Source organism: Rhinoraja longicauda, chromosome 5 (assembly GCF_053455715.1).
Source record: "Rhinoraja longicauda isolate Sanriku21f chromosome 5, sRhiLon1.1, whole genome shotgun sequence".
NCBI lineage: Eukaryota > Metazoa > Chordata > Chondrichthyes > Rajiformes > Arhynchobatidae > Rhinoraja > Rhinoraja longicauda.
Genome location: NC_135957.1, coordinates 4,179,538 through 4,200,516, shown reverse-complemented (window position 1 = coordinate 4,200,516; position 20,979 = coordinate 4,179,538). Strand labels below are relative to the sequence as shown.

Genomic DNA, 20,979 nt, shown 5'->3' with positions numbered 1-20,979 from the left:
CACTGTGCATTTGCACATGTGACAATAAAACCACCAGAGAACCATTTGAATTCTAAAGTCTAAAGACACTGCCTGGTCTGATCACAATGTTGATGGAACCTTATCGTGGATGTTCTCCAAGGTTGTGTGTTTGTGCCTTGCAGAGGTGAATGAGTGTATCAGCAACCCCTGTCAGAATGGAGGGATGTGTGTGGACGCTGTGAATCACTACACTTGCATCTGCTCATCCAACTGGATAGGCAGCCACTGTGGCCATCCAGTGCCCACAGGTTAGTACCAGCTGCATGTGGGAACGTCAGGCCAAAACCCTCTGCTCCGGAAAGGTTATGAAGCAAATACCACCACTGGGCTGAAGGTAGGGTTGCCAACGTTCTCACTCCCACATAAGGGACAAAAGGTGACGTCACCGCCCTGCGCCCCACCTGACCTCACCCAGCAGGTGGCCGCTCTGCCAATGGCGGCCGCCCCGGCCGGGAGGCGGGTTGCTATGCAACCTCCATTAGGCAGTGCCCGGGCCTCCGGGCCTACACTGTCCGGGCCTACACTGTCCGGGCATACAGCTGCCCCCGGGCCTACACTGTCCGGGCCTACACTGTCCGGGCATACAGCTGCCCCCGGGCCTACACTGTCCGGGCTTACACTGTCCGGGCCTACACTGTCCGGGCATACAGCTGCCCCCGGGCCTACAGTGTCCGGGCCTACAAAGTCCAGGCCTACAGCGTCCGGGCCTGCAGCGTCCGGGCCTACAGCGTCCGGGCCTACAGCGTCCGGGTCTACAGCGTCCGGGCCTACAGCATCCGGGCCTACAGTGTCCGGGCCTACAGCCCCTGCTGGACCTACAGCGTCCGGGCCTACAGTGTCCAGCCCTACAGCGCCCCCTGGGCCTAATACGGGACAAGGGTGGTCCCGTACGGGACAAACCAATTTTGCCCAAATTTACGGGATGTCCCAGCTAATATGGGACAGTTGGCAACCCTAGCCGAGGGCCTGTTTCCATGCTGTATCTCTAAATAGAAAATATCTTTGCAGTACAGAAACAAAGAATTGTACACGCTGGTTTACTGGTCATGTTTCAGGTCGGGATCCTTCCTCAGACAAAAGCGACCCTTCAGCCCACAATGTCGGGGGGGACCTGAGTGAAACTCACCGCATAGTGAAAGGCCTGGAGAGAGTGGATGTGGAGAGGATGTTTTCACTAGTTGGAAAGTCTAGGACCAGAGGGCACAGCCTCAGAATAAAAGAACCTACCTTTTGAAAGGAGATGAGGAGGAAATTCTTTAGCCAGAGGGTGGTGAATCTGTGGAATTCATTGCCACAGACGGCTGTGGAGGCCAAGTCATTGGATATTTTTAAGGCGGAGATTGACAGAAACATGATTAGTACGGGTGTCAAAGGTTATGGGGAAAAAGCAGGAGATTGGGATTGAGAGGGAAAGTTAGATCAGCCATGAATGAATGGCGGAGTAGACTTGATGGGCCGAATGGCCTACTTCTGCTCGTATGACTTATGAACATGTCCACACCGAGCATGATGTCATGTTAAACTAGTCTCCTCTTTGATTTCATTGATTGATTGATTGAAAGAGACAGTATGGGAACAGGCCCTTTGGCCCACCGCACTGATCATCAGTCAACCATTCCATTCAGTTCTACGTTACCCCACTTTCTCATCCACTCCCTACACACGAGGGGACATTTACAGAGGGCCAGTTAACTACAAAACCTGTGCGTCTTTGGGATGTGGGAGGAAACCGGAGCACCCGGAGGAAACCCACGCAGTCACAGGGAGAACGTACAAACTGCACCCGAGGGCAGGATGGAACCCGGGTCTCTGGCGATGTTAGGCAGCAACTCTACCGCTGCGCCACTGTGCCGACACACATTGTCTTCAAAAATATCTGGGTGCCAAGGTGCTAGATAGAATTTTACGAAGGTGTTAGGGTTTTAGAATCTAATCATTTAATGTAAAATTCACTGATCAGCCAAAACATTATGGCCTCCTGCCTAATATGCTGTTGGTCCTCCGTGTGCAGCCCCATACGCAGCAGGGTGCGATGCACTGTGTATTGTGACACATTCCAATTGTGCCACAGTCGAACTTCTGTCGGTTCGGACCAGACGGGATAGCCTTCGTTGCCCTCGCGCATCGATGAGCCTTGGGCGCCCAACACCCTGTCTGTCGCCGGTTTGTGGTTTGTCCCTCCTCGGACCACTGGTCATAATGTTTTGGCTGATTGGTGCATATTAAGAGATTTTTATGCTGAATTGTGAACTTGCCGTGTCTTTATTTATTCTTAAAATATGTGTAATCTGGTGCAGACATTTCCCGTTGAGGCAGGGTTTTGTAATCGTGTCCGGGCACGCACATTCCACCAAGTGAATGTGGCTCTGTTCCTTGGATAACATTTGAAATAGTTTTTTAGATACGGAGTCAAATATCAGAGAGCACGATGAGAAGACTGAGTGACTATTCTCTGCTGTGCGTGAGATTCATAAGTGATAGGAGCAGATTTAGGCCATTCAGCCCATCAAGTCTACTCCGCCATTCAATCATGGCTGATCTATCTCTCCCTCCTAACCAAAGATACTAGAGGAACAAGATGGACCACTCCGTTAGTTGTGAATCTGTGGAATTCTCTGCCTCAGAAGGCAGTGGAGGCCAATTCTCTGAATGCATTCAAGAGAGAGCTGGATAGAGCTCTTAAGGATAGCGGAGTCAGGGGGTATGGGGAGAAGGCAGGAACGGGGTACTGATTGAGAATGATCAGCCATGATCACATTGAATGGCGGTGCTGGCTCGAAGGGCCGAATGGCCTCCTCCTGCACCTATTGTCTATTGTCTATTATTGATACAGTATCGCCTATACTGAAGTGTAGTACACAAAGGAGCCATTTTAGTAGGCAAAACCCACCATCCGTTATGCCTCTCGCAGTGTAATCAGTGTTATGGGTGAACAGTATGTGTGATGAAACCATTAAAATGTAGAATATATCTCATCTATCAATTCACAGATTTTTGTTATTTTTCTTTTTAAATGTTTCTGCAAGTTTCTGCCTACTAAAATGGCGCCGTGACGCACTACGGTTTTTAGGGTTGAGTGGTCTATCTTGCTCCTCTAGTATCTTTGCTCCTAGCCCCAATCTCCTGCCTTCTCCCCCATAACCCCTGACACCCGTACTGATCAAGAATCTATCTATCTCTGCCTTAAAAATATCCACTGACTTGGCCTCCACAGCCTTCTGTATCTGCAGTTCTTAACTGGAAACTGAACTAACAAAGCAAAAAACTTTCATGCAGAACACACTGCTGAGAAACAGTCTTCTTTCTCGAAAGAGGGTAACCAGGATGTCAAGCACCATCGTACGACTAAGGGATTATTGTTCACCGTGCTGTCTAGCTTCTTATCAGCCGTAACCTTGAGCTGTTCACAAGCTGTGCACAGAGATGATAAATGTAAACCTTTACCATTCCAGTGGGTAGCCACGAGCGACACAAATCAGACTCTACCTCTGACAGCTACACCATTGCAGCCAATGAATGCATTGATGGTCATAAAGTCACAACGTGACAAGTGATAGGAGCAGAATTAGGCCATTCGGCCCGTACTGGCTGATCTATCTCTCCCTCCTAACCCAAGAGTCCTGAACTGACTGGAGATATGAAATTGGCACGGTGGCACAGCGGTAGAGTTGCTGCCTCACAGTGCCAGAGATCCAGGTTCGATCCTGACAACGGGTGCTGTCTGTGCGGAGTTTGCCCGTTCTCCCCGTGACCACGTGGGTTTTCTCCGGGTGCTCCGGTTTCCTTCCACACTCCAAAGACGTGCGGGTTTGTAGGTTAATTGGCTTCAGAAAAATTGTAAACCGCCCCTAGTGTGTGTGGGCTAGAGCTAGTGTACGGGGAGATCGCTGGTCGGTGCGGACTCGGTGGGCCGAAGGGCCTGTTTCTGCGCTGTTTCTCTGAAGTCTAAAGTCGAGACCATTTTCAAGAACATGGAAATATCAAAGAAGGTAGTGCTTTAAAGTGAGAGGGGCAAAGTTTAAAGGAGATGTGCTGGGCAAGTTTTGTACACAGAGGGTGGTGGGTGTATGGAATGTGCTGCCAGGGGTGGTGGTGGAGGCAGATGGTATAGTGGCGTTGAAGAGAGTTTTAGATAGGCACACGGATATGCAGGGATATGGGTCATTTGCAGCCAGATCAGAGATGGTCTTGACATTGTGACTGATACACAGACATTGTGGGTCAAAGGGCCTGTTCATGTGCTGTACTGTTCTATGTTCTACGTTCTAACAAAGATGGCACCAACTACGAACTTTTCCCTCAGTACCAAACTGAAATATTGGTTTAGGTCACAAGAGTTGGATTTGAACTGTCCATCTCAGGGATGAGACTGTCATAGAATTGCGGATTCATATATGCACACAACAAGGAAACTGGCCCTTCGGCCCACCAAGCCCATGCCAGCCATCAATCCCCCATCGATACTAATCCTCCATTAAACCCAACGTCTGATCTCATCACATTCTCATCAACTCCACCTTTGCCACATCACTAAGGATTGGCGGTCACGGTGGCGCAGCGGTAGAGTTGCTGCCTTACAGCGAATGCAGCGCCGGAGACCCGGGTTCCATCCCGACTACGGGCGCTGTCTGTACGGAGTTTGTACGTTCTCCCCGTGACCTGCGTGGGTTTTCTCCGAGATCTTCGGTTTCCTCCCACACTCCAAAGACGTGCAGCTTTGTAGGTTAATTGGCTGGGCAAATGTAAAAATTGTCCCTAGTGGGTGCGGGACAGTGTTAGTGTGCGGGGATCGCTGGTCGGCGCGGACCTGGTGGGCCGAAAGGGCCTGTTTCCGCGCTGTATCTCTAAACTAAACTAAAAATTACAATCGTCTCCTCTTTTGTCTCCTTTTCATCTCCAGCCTTTGCCACTCACTCCACCCATCTGGCAGTCTCATCTGTATCCACCTATCTCTCTTTTCCAGCTTTCTCAATCAGTTGCCCACTACAGTCAGTCTGAAGAATTTTACCAACCTGAAACATCGCCTGACCGTTCCCTCCGCAGATGCTGCCTGACCTGCCGAGTTACTCCAGTAACCTGCCGAGTTAAGCCTGTCCCACGTAGGTGATTGTTTAGGTGACTACAGGTGACTAGGCTGTCACCACACGGTCGCTGGGGTGTCGCCTGTACGGTCGTGAGTCGTTTCCAAAGAGTCGGAGCGTTTTTTCTGGTCGCCGCTGGATTTTGAAATGTTTTTAAAATTTCAGCGACTGTTGGTTTGACGCCAGTGATCGTAGCTTGACGTCTCCTGACGGGGGTGCTGTCGTAGGTTGTCGCCAGGTGATGTAGGTTGTCGCCGGTGCTGACTTCGGTGAATTCCATTGGTGACTACCTACGTCAACCTACGTCAACCGGCGACAGGGACCGGCGTCAAAACCGGAGGCCAAAATGACGTGAATTATCATATCATATCATATATATACAGCGCGGAAACAGGCCTTTTCGGCCCACCAAGTCCGCGGCGCCCAGCGATCCCAGCACACTAACACTATTAACACTATCCTACACCCACTAGGGACAATTTTTTACATTTACCCAGCCAATTAACCTACATACCTGTACGTCTTTGGAGTGTGGGAGGAAACCGAAGATCTCGGAGAAAACCCACACAGGTCACGGGGAGAACGTACAAACTCCTTACAGTACAGCACCCGTAGTCAGGATCGAACCTGAGTCTCCGGCGCTGCATTCGCTGTAAAGCAGCAACTCTACTGCTGCGCTACCGTGCCGCCTGAATTGTCTTCAGTTGTCGCTGACAGGGTCGTAGCTTGTCGCGGGTGGACGTAGGTTGACTTCAGTTGGCTTCAGTTGTCGCCTGCGTGGTGGTAGGTTGTTGTAGGTGCGGTCGTAGGTGGGCGTCCTACTCGCGACGATTGGGTCATCGGTTGTTGGTAGCTTGACGTAGCTTGACGTCGACCAGGCGGCAGGTTGTTGTAGCTTGTTGCAGACATTGTCATAGGGGGGTCCAGTCGCCAGTTTTTCGGCGACCTGCTACAAGTATTGCAGTCACCGGCAGTCACCTAAAACAAAGCCTAAGTGGGATAGGCCCCTTAGTAACCTGGCGAGTTACTCCAGCACTTTGTGTTTGGCTCAGAAATTCCACCACCACTCCTAAAACTCTGCCATTCTCTGTCCTCCTGCAAAACTGGGCACTCACATTGTTGTCTACCTTTTTGGTTCACTCAACCTTCATCTGTTAAGTGTCCTGCAAAGCACTTTGGAAGTACTGCAGATGCAGTAGAAAATAGGTTGAGGACACAAAAAGCTGGAGTATCGAGAAGGGAAATGAGAGATATAGACGATAAAGAATAAAGGGGGTCCTTGAGGCTGAGGTTGGGAAGGAAGGGGGGGGGGGGTTAGACAATAGACAATAGGTGCAGGAGGAGGCCATTCGGCCCTTCGAGCCAGCACCGCCAATCAATGTGATCATGGCTGATCATTCTCAATCAGTACCCCGTTCCTGCCTTCTCCCCATACCCCCTGACTCCGCTATCCTTAAGAGCTCTATCCAGCTCTCTCGTGAATGCATTCAGAGAATTGGCCTCCACTGCCTTCTGAGGCAGAGAATTCCACAGATTCACAACTCTCTGACTGAAAAAGTTTTTCCTCATCTCCGTTCTAAATGGCCTACCCCTTATTCTTAAACTGTGGCCCCTTGTTCTGGACTCCCCCAACATTGGGAACATGTTTCCTGCCTCTAACGTGTCCAACCCCTTAATAATCTTATACGTTTCGATAAGATCTCCTCTCATCCTTCTAAATTCCAGTGTATACAAGCCTAGTCGCTCCAGTCTTTCAACATATGACAGTCCCGCCATTCCGGGAATTAACCTGGTGAACCTACGCTGCACGAGACCAGATTGAGGTACGAGACCAGAAACTTACTGTTTATAAATACGCATAGGCGTAAAAGGCTTGATATTGAATCGGGTGGAAGAAAACAGGCCGAAGAGTATCAAAAAGATCAAGTCTGGTAATAACAGGAGAGAACTTCAACAGCTGAGGTGTAGCAGAGTGCCCATCAGATTATGCTAGAAAACTGATGCAATAGGTATGTACACGTGCACGCCTCGGGCAGCCCCGCCTGCGGGATGTACGCGTGCACGCCTCGGGCAGCCCCGCCTGAGGGATGTACGCGTGCACGCCTCGGGCAGCCCCGCCTGTGGTATGTACACGTGCACGCCTCGGGCAGCCCCATGGGCGGGATGTACACGTGCACGCCTCGGGCAGCCCCATGGGCGGGATGTACACGTGCACGCCTCGGGCAGCCCCATGGGCGGGATGTACACGTGCACGCCTCGGGCAGCCCCATGGGCGGGATGTACACGTGCACGCCTCGGGCAGCCCCATGGGCGGGATGTACACGTGCACGCCTCGGGCAGCCCCATGGGCGGGATGTACACGTGCACGCCTCGGGCATCCCCGCCTGCGGGATGTACGCGTGCACGCCTTGGGCAGCCCCATGGGCGGGATGTACGCGTGCACGCCTCGGGCAGCCCCGCCGGCTGTTGTTGACGGTCGGTGCGTGGAGCGTGCAATGGTTTTCCTGTTCACGTCACGTTTTACTCCAACAAGGTAGTTATAGATAAAGGTTTAATTACAAAGAATAAATAACTCAAAGTCGGCTGGTCCCTTGATGCCCAAGTCGGATTGTCAGAGTCCTCCTGTTCAGTTTCAGCGACTTTACCTGAGCCACCTGAGCTCTTGCCATGTTCAAGACCCCATAGGAACGCGAGCTCTAAGTAAAATTGGATTTAATGGGCACAGCCTCACCCCTTTGATATCTCTTTTAGCTTAGTTCAGTTTAGTTTAGAGATACAGCACTGAAACAGGCCCTTCGGCCCACCGGGTCCGCACATTAACATTATCCTACACCCACTAGGGTCAACTTTTACATTTGCCCAGCCAATTAACCTACAAACCTGCACGTCTTTGGAGTGTGGGAGGAAACCGAAGATCTCGGAGAAAACCCACGCAGGTCACGGGGAGAACGTACAAACTCCATACAGACGGCGCCCGTAGTCGGGATGGAACCCGGGCCTCCGGCGCTGCATTCTCTGTAAGGCAGCAACTCTACCGCTGCACCACCGTGACCGCCCAAATCTCTGAGAGAGCATATCCCCAGAGCGCACATTACATAAACCACTCCGTCAAAAATAATGGGGAAATCAGTGCGTTTCTCTCATTTGTTTTCTGAAACGTTATTAATGTTCTCTCAAATGCTGGGTCTCTGCCCAGTTACACCTCATTGGAAAATCTTAAAACTTTAAACTGAGTGGCACCGTCCAAACAAAACAAAACTCAGATATAAATGCGAGTGTGGTAGTCGGTGAACTTCTCAATGTTGGTGCAGCCCTTGTATATAGCCCTTAACTATAAAGTTGTATATAGCCCTTAACTATAAAGCCAACTTTAGTTTTAACTAGGGTTGCCAACTGTCCCATATTAGCCGGGACATCCCTTTTTTGGGCTAAATTGGCTTGTCCCGTACGGGACCGCCGTTGTCCCGTATTAGGCCCGGGGGGTGCTGTAGGCCCGGACGCTGTAGGCCCAGACACTGTAGGCCCGGACGCTGTAGGCCCGGACGCTGTAGGCCGGGACGCTGTAGGCCCGGACGCTGTAGGCCCGGACGCTGTAGGCCCGGACGCTGTAGGCCCGGACGCTGTAGGCCCGGACACTGTAGGACCGGACACTGTAGGTCCGGACACTGTAGGTCCGGACAGTGCAGTGTAGTGGGCGAAAAACTGCAGATGCTGGTTAAAATCTGTGCCTACCTTCCGGACAGTGTACGTCGGGACAGTGTAGGTCCGGAGGCCCAGGCGCCGCCTAACGTAGGTTGCGTAGCAGCCCGCTTCCCGCCCGGGCGGCCGCCATTGGTGGAGCGGGAGCACGTGGCTGCTGGCTGGGTGAGGTCACGTGGGGCGTAGGCTTTGGAGGTCACGTGGCCGCTGGCTATGTGACATCACCTTGTCCTATATTCGGGAGTGCTATAGTTGGCACCCCTAGTTTTAACCATCAGTGAGAGTTTCGCTGGCAAGGCGGCTGAATTTCAGTCGTGGGCCTCTCTTATTCATTGTGTTGCCCTAAGGTCATTCTGGACTCTTTTCTCCCCCCACCCTATCCCACCCACTGCAAAGCTGGTGCCGCGCTGGATGTGAGTGAGTTTGGCGACTTGGCCTTCAGTCGGAAGCCTCGATGTGCACAGGTGGAGAGGGCCCAGCACTGCAGCTGTGATGCAGGCTTCCACATGAGTGGGACCAGCGAAGAGAGCCTTTGCCAAGGTATGTACATGCACCAACTCACCTCATTGGAGACCCTCCGACTACCTTTAATCAGACTTTACTGGACTTTATCTTGCACTAAACTCTATGACAAACTAGACCAAGTGGGCACAAACCTCTCCTCCCCCTCCCCCTCCCCTCTGCACCCCCTTTCTCCCTCAACCCCTCCTACCCCCCTCTTCCCCTCCCCCCCTCTCCCTCCCTCCTGCCCTCCCCCACCCCCTCCCATCCCCCCTTCCCCTCCCCCTTCCCCTCCCCCCACTCCATCCCCCTCAACCCCCTTATCCTCCCTCCTCCCCCTCCCTCCCTCCCCCTCCCATCCCCCTTACCTTCCCCCTTCCCCTCCCCCCACTCCATCCCCCTCAACCCCCTTATCCTCCCTCCTCCCCTCCCTCCCTCCCCCCTCCCATCCCCCCTTACCTTCCCCCCACCCACTCCCTTCAACCCCCCACCCGCTCCCTTCAACCCCCCATCCCCTCCCATCTCCCTTCCCCTCCTTCCCCTTCCTTCACCCCCCACCCCCTCCCATCCCCCCTTCCCCTCCCCCCCTTTCCCTCCCTTCACCCCCACCCCCTCCCATCACTCCTTCCCCTCCCCCACTCCATCCCCCTCAACCCCCCTTAACCTCCCTCCTCTCCCTCCCCCCCCTCCACTCACCCATCCTCCCTCCCTCCCTCCCTCCCTTCCTCCCTAGGAGATAGTTTTCAACTTTAAAATGTGAATGTTTAAAAATATAACACCGATTTCAATGAAACTTCTTCCATTAGCATCAAAGGGACGACGGTGAGTAAGGTGGGCCTAAAATTGTCGCGCTATCGTGTACCGTTTTGGCTGTAGTTCAGGAACAAACAAACAAACAAACGAGAGTTTTAGTATATAGATGAGGAAAGAGTGGATCGACTGGGCTTGTATTCACGGGAATTTAGAAAGATGAGAGGGGATCTTATAGAAACATATAAAATTCTTAAGGGATTGGTTAGGTTAGATGCACGAAAAATGTTCCCGATATTGGGGGAGTCTAGAACCAGGGGTCACAGTTTAAGAATAAGGGGTAGACCATTTAGGACTGAGATGAGGAAAAACGTTTTCACCCAGAGAGTTGTGAATCTGTGGAAATGGAGGGGTATGGATTATGTGCAGGAAGATAACATATGGCCATGGCATCATGGTCGGCACGGACATTGTGGGCCGAAATTCAAAAATTCTAAATTCAAAGAAAGATGTCACCAACTCTGCACTTTTCCCTCAGTACCGAGATATTAGCTTAAGTCCATCTCAGGGATGAGAATACTATAGAATCATAGATTCATAAACACATACAAAGGGTGGTGGAGGAAGGAAACTGGACTTCCCACATAGCCTTTGGGAAAGATATCAGAATTTTAAAAAACATTTATAGATGTTTAATTTAGTTTAAAGATACAGCGCGGAAACAGGCCCTTCGGCCCACCAGGTCCGCGCCGACCAGTGATCCCCGCACATTAACATGATCCTACACCCACTAGGGACAATTTTTACATTTACCAAGCCAATTAACCTGCAAACCTGCACGTCTTTGGAGTGTGGGAGGAAACCGAAGATCTCTGAGAAACCCCACGCAGGTGCTGCCTGACCCGCTCAGTCACTACAGCATTCTGTGTCTATCTTCAGTGCAAACCAGCATCTGAGCTCTCTTTCCAACACAGTTTGAAGAAGGGTCCTGACCCGAAATTCACCAGTCCATCCCCCCTCACAGACCCGCTGAGTTCCTCAAAGGCCAGAACAAGGTCCCGGTGGTCACGGTGGCGCAGCGGTAGAGTTGCTGCCTTAGAGCGAATGCAGCGCCGGAGACCCGGGTTCCATCCCGACCACGGGTGCTGTCTGTACGGAGTTTGTACGTTCTCCCCGTGACCTGCGTGGGATTTCTCCGAGATCTTCAGTTTCCTCCCACACTCCAAAGACGTGCAGGTTTGTAGGTTAATTGGCTGGGTAAATGTAAAAGTTGTCCCTAGTGGGTGTAGGCTAGTGTTAGTGTGCGGGGATCGCTGGTCGGCGCGGACCCGGTGGGCCGAAGGGCCTGTTTCCGCGCTGTATCTGTAAACTAAACACAAGGCCTGGGGATACCGGTTGTGTTGACTCCAGTGTGATGCTTGATTGTTCTGCACAGATGTGGACGAGTGTGAGGTTTTCCAGTTGGAGGGTGTTACCCGCCTGTGCATGCACACCTGCATCAACATCCCCGGATCCTACCGCTGCACCTGCCCCCCCACCTACAGGCTTCTCAACGATGGCAGGAGCTGTGACGGTAAGCCCACACTTCACACTTTACTTTGCACTTAGAGTCATAGTGTGGAAACAGGCCCTTCAGCCCAACTCGCCCACACCGGCCAACAATGTCCCAGCTACACTAGTCCCACTTGCCTGCGCTTGGTCCATATCCCACCAAACCTGTCCTATCCATGTACCTGTCCAACTGTTTCTTAAATGATGGGATAATCCCAGCCTCAACTACCTCCTCTGGCACCTTGCTCCATACACCCATCACCCTCTGTGTGAAAAAGTTACCCCTCGGATTCCTATTAAATCTTTTCCCCTTCACCTTGAACCTGTGTCCTCTGGTCCTCGATTCCCCTACTCTGGGCAAACGATACTTCAGCGATTCCGCGCAGAAACAGGCCCTTCGGCCCACCGAGTCCGCACCGACCAGCGATCACCTCGTACACTAGCACTATCCTACACACACTAGGGACAGTTTACAGTTTTACAGAAGCCAATTAACCTACAAACCTGTACGTCTTTGGAGTGTGGGAGGAAACCGGAGCACCCGGGGAAAACCCAGGCGGTCACGGGGAGAACGTACAAACTCGGGGCAGACAGCACCCGTAGTCGGGATGGAACCTGGGTCTCCGGCGCTGTGAGGCAGTAGCTCCACCGGTCACCATCCTGACCTTGTCTGCTCTCTGCCCCTTTTCCAATGGCTGACGGTTTCCTCTCGATGCTGTGATTTTCTGCCATTTCTCTCATGCCCACAATCTGCTGAGGTGGAAGGTTAATTGACTGCTGTACATTGCCCTTAGTGTGTAGGAGAGCAGTGGAAGCTGAGGGGACACGATGGGAATGTGGGAGAGAGTAAAATGGGATCATTGCATGAAGGTCCTTCTTGGTCAACATGGACTCGGTGGGTCGAAGGGCCTGTTTCCCTGCTGTGTGACTCTGTGGCACCCAAAATGGACATGGAGAGAAAGATCTCCAAAGGAGTAAAACGATAGTGATTTTGTGAATTAGATGTTGGTTTGGTCATAAGATCATGAGACATAGGAGCAGAATTAGGCCATTCGGCCCATCGAGTCTACTCCGCCATTCAACCATGGCTGATCTATCTTTCCCTCTCAACCCCATTCTCCCACCTTCTCCCCATGAAAGGCGATGCCCTTAACAATCAAAAACCTGTGAATCTCGCTTTAGAAATACCCAATGACTTGGCCTCCACAGCCATCTGTGGCCATTACAGATCATCCTCGTCTCACGATGGGGTTATGTTCCGATAAACCCGTCGTAAATCGAAAATATTGTGTCGAAAATGCATTTAATACACCTAACCTACCCAACATCATAGCCACCTAACCTACCCAACATCATAGCCACCTAACCTACCCAACATCACAGCCACCTAACCTACCCAACATCACAGCCTAGTCTAACCTACCCAACAACATAGCCACCTAACCTACCCAACATCATAGCGTAGCCTAACCTACCAACATCATAGCCACCTAACCTACCCAACATCATAGCCACCTAACCTACCCAACACCATAGCCACCTAACCTACCAACATCATAGCCACCTAACCTACCCAACATCATAGCCACCTAACCTACCCAACACCATAGCGTAGCCTAACCTACCCAACATCATAGCCTAGCCTAACCTACCCAACATCATAGCCACCTAACCTAATGAACATCATAGCCACCTAACCTACCCAACACCATAGCGTAGCCTAACCTACCCAACACCATAGCGTAGCCTAACCTACCCAACATCATAGATAGCCACCTAACCTACCCAACACCATAGCGTAGCCTAACCTACCCAACACCATAGCGTAGCCTAACCTACCCAACATCATAGATAGCCACCTAACCTACCCAACATCGCTGCCGTTACCCAGCATCACAAGAGAAGATCATACCGCATATCTCCTGCCTGGGAAAAGATCAAAATTCAAAATTCAAAGTAGGGTTTCTACTGAACGTGTATCGCTGTCAAATAATGTCAAAATATTGTAAGTCGAAGATGGTAAGTCGACGAGCATCTGCAATTCCACAGATTCACCACCCACCAGCTAAAGACATTTCTGGTGCGGTGTTATCACTGTGCGTTTAATTTTGTCACACTCCACCAAAGATACTAGAGGAGCAAGATAGACCACTCGACCCTAAAAACCGTAGTACGTCACGGCGCCATTTTAGTACGCAGAAACTTGCAGAAACATTTAAAAAGAAAAATAACAAAATTCTGTGAATTGATAGATGACAATAGACAATAGACAATAGGTGCAGGAGGAGGCCATTCGGCCCTTCAAGCCAGCACCGTCATTCAATGTGATCATGGCTGATCATTCTCAATCAGTACCCCGTTCCTGCCTTCTCCCCATACCATCTGACTCCGCTATCATTAAGAGCTCTCTCTTGAATGCCAAAGAATTCACAGAATTGGCCTCCACTGCCTTCTGAAGCAGAGAGTTCCACAGATTCACAACTCTTTTTCCTCATCTCAGTTCTAAATGGCCTACCCCTTATTCTTAAACTGTGGCCCCTTGTTCTGGACTCCACCAACATTGGGAACATGTTTCCTGCCTCTAACGTGTCCAACCCCTTAATAATCTTATACGTTTCGATAAGATCCCCTCTCATCCTTCTAAATTCCACTGTATACAAGCACAGTCGCTCCAGTCTTTCAAGAGATATATTCTGCATTTTAATGGTATCATCACACATACCGTTCCCCCAAAACACTGCGAGAGGCGTAGAGAACGGTGGGTTTTGCCTACTAAAATGGCGGATGTTACGCTCCTTTGCGTACTACACTTCAGTATAGGCGATTTCGACGGAGTGGTTCATCTTGTTCCTCTGGAACAGTCTTTGCAAGACTGTGGATGCCCCAACCATGCACATTTGCTCTTGTCCTTCCAGATGTAGATGAGTGTGCAACATCGCAGCACAACTGCACAACAGAGGCGACCTGTATCAACACGGGTGGAGGATATGAGTGTGTCAACCCACAGTGTCCACTGCCTCACGACAACGTCAGCTACGTGAAAACATCGCCATTGTGAGTCAGTGTGCCCCTCGGCATCCACCCCTGAACCTTGCATGTGTGGGAAGGAACTGCAGACGCTGCTTTACCCCAAAGATAGGCACAAAATGCTGGAGTAACTCAGTGGGTTAGGAAGCATCTCTGGGGAACATGGATGGGTGACGTTTCACAGAGAGCTGGAGTAACTCAGCGGGTCAGGCAGCATCTGTGGGGAACATGGATGGGTGACGTTTCACAGAGAGCTGGAGTAACTCAGCGGGTCAGGCAGCATCTGTGGAGAACATGGATAGGTGACGTTTCACAGAGTGCTGGAGTAACTCAGTGGGTTAGGAAGCATCTCTGGAGAACATGGATAGGTGACGTTTCACAGAGTGCTGGAGTAACTCAGCGGGTCAGGCAGCATCTCAGGAGAACATGGATGGGTGACGTTTCACAGAGTGCTGGAGTAACTCAGCGGGTCAGGCAGCATCTGTGAAGAGAAGGAATGGGTGATGATTCAGGTCGTGACCCTTCTTCAGACTGAGACTCAGGGGACAGGGAGACAGAGATATGGAAGGGTAAGGTGTGAAAACGAGAGATCAAAGGGGACGCAGATTAAGGAAGTTGTAGAATAGATTGATAGCTGATTGGTTATCAGACTGTCCTCCTGATAACATTTTACATTGTAAGCCTCGTTGTCACCTTCCCCTACCTAACAATGATCTATTCCCCTTTGATGTCTCGTATTCACACCTTACCCTTCCTTATCTCTGTGTCTCCCTTTCCCCCTACTCTCAGTCTGAAGACGGGTCTCGACCCGAAACATCACCCATTCCTCCTCTCCAGAGATGCTGCCTGTCCCGCTGAGTTACTCCAGCATTCATTTTGTGTCTATCTTGAAGCTTGTATGTGTGGCAGTTCGAGGGCCTGAGCTAAAGGGAGAGTTTGGGCAGGCTGGGACTTTATTCCTTGGAGCGCAAGAGCACGAGAGGGTGATCGTATAGATATAAGATCATGACAGGAATAGATCGGGTAAACACACAGAGTATCTTGCCCAGAGCAGGGGAATTGAGGACCAGAGGACATAGGTTTAAGGTGAAGGGGGAACAGATTCAATAGGAACCCGAGTGGCAACTTTTACACACAAAGGGAGGTGGGTGTATGGAATGAGCTGCCAGAGGAGGTGGTTGAGGCTGGGACTATCACAACGTTTAAGAAACAGGTACATGGCTAGGACAGGTTTAGAGGGATATGGACCAAATGCAGGCAGGTGAGACGAGTGTAGATGGGACACATTGGTCGGCATAGACGTACTTGGACGGAAGGGCCTAGTTTCCACTCTGTATGTCTCTATGGCTCTTTGAGTGGGGCCACATAAGCTGGGCTGATCTTTCAATCACGGAGATATAGTCATACAGCTCGGAAACAAGCCCTTCAGCCCACTGGGTCCGTGCCAGCCGAGATAGGATATAGACTCACATTGAAAAAGGCACAAAGTGCTGGAGTAACTCAGCTTGTCAGGCTGCATCTCTGATGAACATAGATCAGTGACGTTTCAGGTCGGGACCCTTCTTCAGACAGAATCAACAGGCCCTTCAGCCCACAGTGATCCAACCGAACATGATGCCGTTAAACTAATCTTCTCAGCATGCACATGATCCATACTTCTGCATACCCATGTACCGACCTAAAAGCATATTGTGTACGTAGATACTTAGACTTGACTTAGAAAATAGGTGCAGGAGGAGGCCATTCGGCCCTTCCAGCCAGCACCGCCATTCATTGTGATCATGGCTGATCATCCACAATCAGTAACCCGTGCCTGCCTTCTCCCCATATCCCTTGATTCCACTAGCCCCTAGAGCTCTATCTAACTCTCTTTTAAATTCATCCAGTGAATTGGCCTCCACTGCCTGCATAAGTAAGTCTTCTATAGTGCTGCCTTTTCTTTCAGTGAGGAAAACCCATCGGCCTATTTGTATATAGCAAGGGACACGATCAAATGTATTTACTCTTGTGATCTGAGTAAGAAACAAATAATGCCCACGACCAATATCTTTCCTGCTATTTTTTTGAAACAGTGGGATTGGGTCATAATTGGATCAATTTAGTTTAGTTTAGTTTAGAGATACAGGGTGGGAAAAAAGCCCCTTCGGCCCACCGGGTTCATGCCGACAGGTGACACTTGCATTGTCCTGCACACGAGGGACAATTTGCAATTTTACAGAAGCCAATTAACCTACAAAGCTGCCAATCTGTGGAGTGTGGGAAGAAACCGGAGCACCCGGAGAAAAGCCATGTGGTCACAGGGAGAACGTGCTGACTCCGTAGAGACAGCAGCCGTAGTCAGGATCTCAGCGGGTCAGGCAGCATCTCTGGAGAACATGGATAGGTGATGTTTCACAGAGTGCTGGAGTAACTCAGCGGGTCAGGCAGCATCTCTGGAGAACGTGGATGGATGACGTTTCACAGAGTGCTGGAGTAACTCAGCGGGTCAGGCAGCATCTCTGGAGAACATGGATGGGTGACGTTTCACAGAGTGCTGGAGTAACTCAGCAGGTCAGGCAGCATCTCTGAAGAACGTGGATGGATGACGTTTCAGACCGGGCTACTTCTTCAGACTGAATCCGTCTCGAGATAGATTCTGAGCCGAAACGTCACCCATCCATGTTCTCCAGAGATGCTGCCTGACCCGCTGAGTTACTCCAACACTTTGTGTCTTTTTTTGCAATAACCAGCGTATTCAGTTCCTTGTATCTAAATAGGCACAATAAGCTGGAGTAACTCAGCGGGTCAGGCAGCATCTCTGGAGAAAGGGTGACGTTTCGGGTCGAGACCCTTCTTCAGACTGAGAGTCAGGGGAGAGGGAAATGACAGATATAGATGGTGATGTAGAGAGATATAGAACAAATAAATGAAAGATATGCAAATATGTAACAATGATAAAGGAAACTGGCCTTTGTAAGCTGTTTGTTGGGTGAAAATAAGTTACAGACAATAAGACTCAACAAGACGACTTTGAAGCTGGTACGACTTGGGTGGGGGAGGGAGGGAGAGAGAGAGAGGGAATGCCGGGGTTACATAAAGTTGGAGAAATCAATGTTCATACCACTGGGGTGTATGCTGCTCAAGCGAAATATGAGGTGCACTGGGGTCCACTCTGACAATGGAGGAGGCCCAGGACAGAAAGGTCAGATTGGGAATGGGAGGGAGAGTTAAAGAGTCAACTTGGATCAACACAGCAACGTCTCCCAAAACGTCACCTACCCATGTTCTCCACAGATGAGGCCTGACCCGCTGAGTTACCCCAGCAACATAATCGGGACTAGGGGTGCCAACGTTCTCACTCCCAAGTAAGGAACAAAACGTGACGTCACCGCCCCGTGCCCCACGTGACCTCACCCAGCCAGCGACCACGTGATCCCACTCCACCAATGGCGGCCACCCGGGCAGGGAGGCGGGTTGCTACGCAACCTCTGTCAGGCGGCTCACTGGCCTCCGGGCCTACACTGTCCGGACCTACAGCAGCCCCCGGGCCTACAGAGTCCGGGTCTACAGTGTCCGGGCCTACAGCGGCCCCCGGGCCTACAGTGTCTGGGCCTACAGTGTCCGGGCCTACAGTAGCCCCTGGGCCTACAGTGTCTCGGCCTACAGTGTCCGGGCCTACAGAATCCGGGTCTACAGTGTCCGAGCCTACAGTGTCCGGGCCTACAGTGTCCGGCCTACAGTGTCCGGGCCTACAGCAGCCCCTGGGCCTACAGTGTCTCGGCCTACAGTGTCCGGGCCCACTATGCCGTCCGGGCCTAATACAGGACAAGGGTGGGCACATACGGGACAAACCAATTTAGCCCAATATACGGGATGTCCCGGCTAATACGGGACAGTTGGCAACCATAATCGGGACACTTCAGTAATTTGTACTGCAGATGGAATACAGCTTGTGTTGCCCTTGTTTTTCAGCCACTGTGAGCGCCACCCTTGCCCGATGAACAGCAAGTCGTGCCACCACGCTGCCAAAACCATCTCCTTCCACTACCTCTCCATGCCCTCCAAGCTGAAGACCCCGGTCACGCTATTCCGCATCGCCACGGCCGCTGCCCCTGGCAGGCCCGGCGCGGACAGCCTGCGCTTCGGCATCGCCGGGGGAAGGAACCGCGGCCAGTTCGTGGTGCAGCGGTCGGACCGGCGGACGGGAGAGCTGATCCTGGTCCAGCCGCTGGTGGGGCCGTGCACCGTGGAGGTGGACGTGGACATGTCCGAATACTACAACCGCACTTTCCATGCCAAGCACCTGTCCAAGGTTACGCTCTTCGTCTCGGCCAACGGCTTCTGAGGGGACGCTCGGACATGCTGTCTCTGGGACTGACATACGAGGAAAGATTGGAAAGACTGGGCTTGTATTCACTGGAGTTTAGAAGGATGAGAGGGGATCTTACAGAAACGTATAAAATTATAAAAGGACTGGACAAGCTAGATGCAGGAAAAATGTTCCCAATGTTGGGGGAGTTCAGAACCAGGGGCCACACAGTCTAAGAATAAAGGGGAGGCCATTTAAAACTGAGGTGAGAAGGAACTTTTTCACCCAGAGAGTTGTGAATTTGTGGAATTCTCTGCCACAGAGGGCAGTGGAGGCCAATTCACTGGATGAATTTAAGAGAGAGTTAGATAGAGCTCTAGGGGCTAGTGGAATCAAGGGATATGGGGAGAAGGCAGGTACGGGTTACTGATTGTGGATGATCAGCCATGATCACAATGAATGGCGGTGCTGGCTCGAAGGGCCGAATGGCCTCCTCCTGCACCTATTTTCTATGTTTGTATGTCTATGTTTCTATGTCCATGGTTCTATGTCTATGTTCCCCCAGATGCTGCCTGACCCATTGAGTTCCTCCAGCAACGCTGTGTTTTGGTTCTGACATTATATGTTGCTTGGCGTCCATTTTCTGTTCATCATCATCACACGATGCCCACCCTTCATCTCCAGTTTTCCAAAACATCCCTTATTTTCCAGCTCATCAAACCATGTCACTGCCTCATTAAACTCTAATTTACTATCAGTCTTGTATTTACCATCGCGCCCACACTTACTGCACATCTCCAGTGCACCATCTGGAGACTACCATCTAATCCTACCATCATACACTCTGTACCACATAGAGGGTGGTGCAGCGGTAGAGTTGCTGCCTTACAGAAAATGCAGCGCCGGAGACCCGGGTTCCATCCCGACTACGGGTGCTGTCTGTACGGAGTTTGTACGTTCTCCCCGTGACCTGCGTGGGTTTTCTCCGGGTGCTTCGGTTTCCTCCCACACTCCAAAGACGTGTAGGTTAATTGGCTTGGTAAATGTAAAAATTGTTCCTAGTGGATGTAAGATGGTGTTAATGTGCGGGGATCGCTGGTCGGCGCGGACCCGGTGGGCCAAAGGGCCTGTTTCCGCGCTGTATCTCTAAACTAAACCAAAAAAAATCATGAGATTATCACCATCTTGTTTTCCATACATGCACTGTTGGCCATGAGTTTCCATTTGACTGCCCAGAGCCTGTTTAGCATCCATCCCCTGTTCAGTTTAGTTTAGTTTGGAGATGCAGCATTGAAGCAAGACCCTTGGCATGCTGAGACCGCGCCAACCAATATACTCACACACTAGTTCTATCCTACACACAATTTACATTTTACAGAAGCCAATTAACCTACAAATTTGCACGTCTTTGGAGTGTGGGAGGAAATCCGGAGCACCCGGAAAAAACCCACGCGGTCACGGGAAGAACGTACAAACTCCGTACAGACAGCACCCGTAGTCAGGATGGAAGTCGGGTCTGGCGCTGTGAGGCAGCAACTCTACCGCTGCGCCACGGCGCTGCCCTTTGATCTTCCGTTCACCTCCTATTTAGCTTCCCCATCCCAGTTTTTCATCTATTTCCTCTTTATTCTTCCTCCTTTGTTTGCGATCCATCCCTATTTATCAGTCCTCTCTTTACCATTTTTGTCCAGGTTATTATCCATTCTACATATACCATCCATCGAATTTTTTACTTTTCAACCTATGAATTGAATTGAATTGTATTAAAAGATACAGCATGGAAACAGGCCCTTTGGCCCATTGAGCCCACGCTGGCCATCAATCATCCATTTTCACTAGTTCTATGTTATCCAACATTCTCATCCTCTCCCTGTATACAGAGGCCAATTAACCTCCAAAACTGCATGTTTTTGGGAAGTGGCAGGAAACCGGAGCACCCGGAGGAAACCCACAAGGTCAGGATCGAACCCGGCTCTCTGGTGCTGTGAGGCAGAAGCTCCACCTGCAGCCCTCAACTTAATTTACCATCAACATGGTTTATAGTCATAGAGTCATAGAGTG

The 20,979-nt window shown here is 51.0% G+C and overlaps 1 protein-coding gene across 2 annotated transcripts in view; it reads left to right on the top strand.

Annotated features, from left to right (window-relative positions):
• fbln7 (fibulin 7) overlaps positions 1–20,375 on the top strand; it is a 30,564-nt gene extending 10,189 nt beyond the window's left edge. The window contains exons 3-7 of one of the 2 annotated variants that reach the window (XM_078398796.1): positions 144–269; positions 9,198–9,341; positions 11,488–11,625; positions 14,519–14,657; positions 18,582–20,375. In XM_078398796.1, coding sequence (XP_078254922.1) covers positions 144–269; positions 9,198–9,341; positions 11,488–11,625; positions 14,519–14,657; positions 18,582–18,954 — 920 coding nt within the window. In that variant the 3' untranslated portion in view covers positions 18,955–20,375. The remainder of the gene's footprint in view (positions 1–143; positions 270–9,197; positions 9,342–11,487; positions 11,626–14,518; positions 14,658–18,581) is intronic. The other variant, XM_078398797.1, reaches the window with a different exon arrangement.
• The last annotated feature ends 604 nt before the right edge of the window (positions 20,376–20,979 follow it).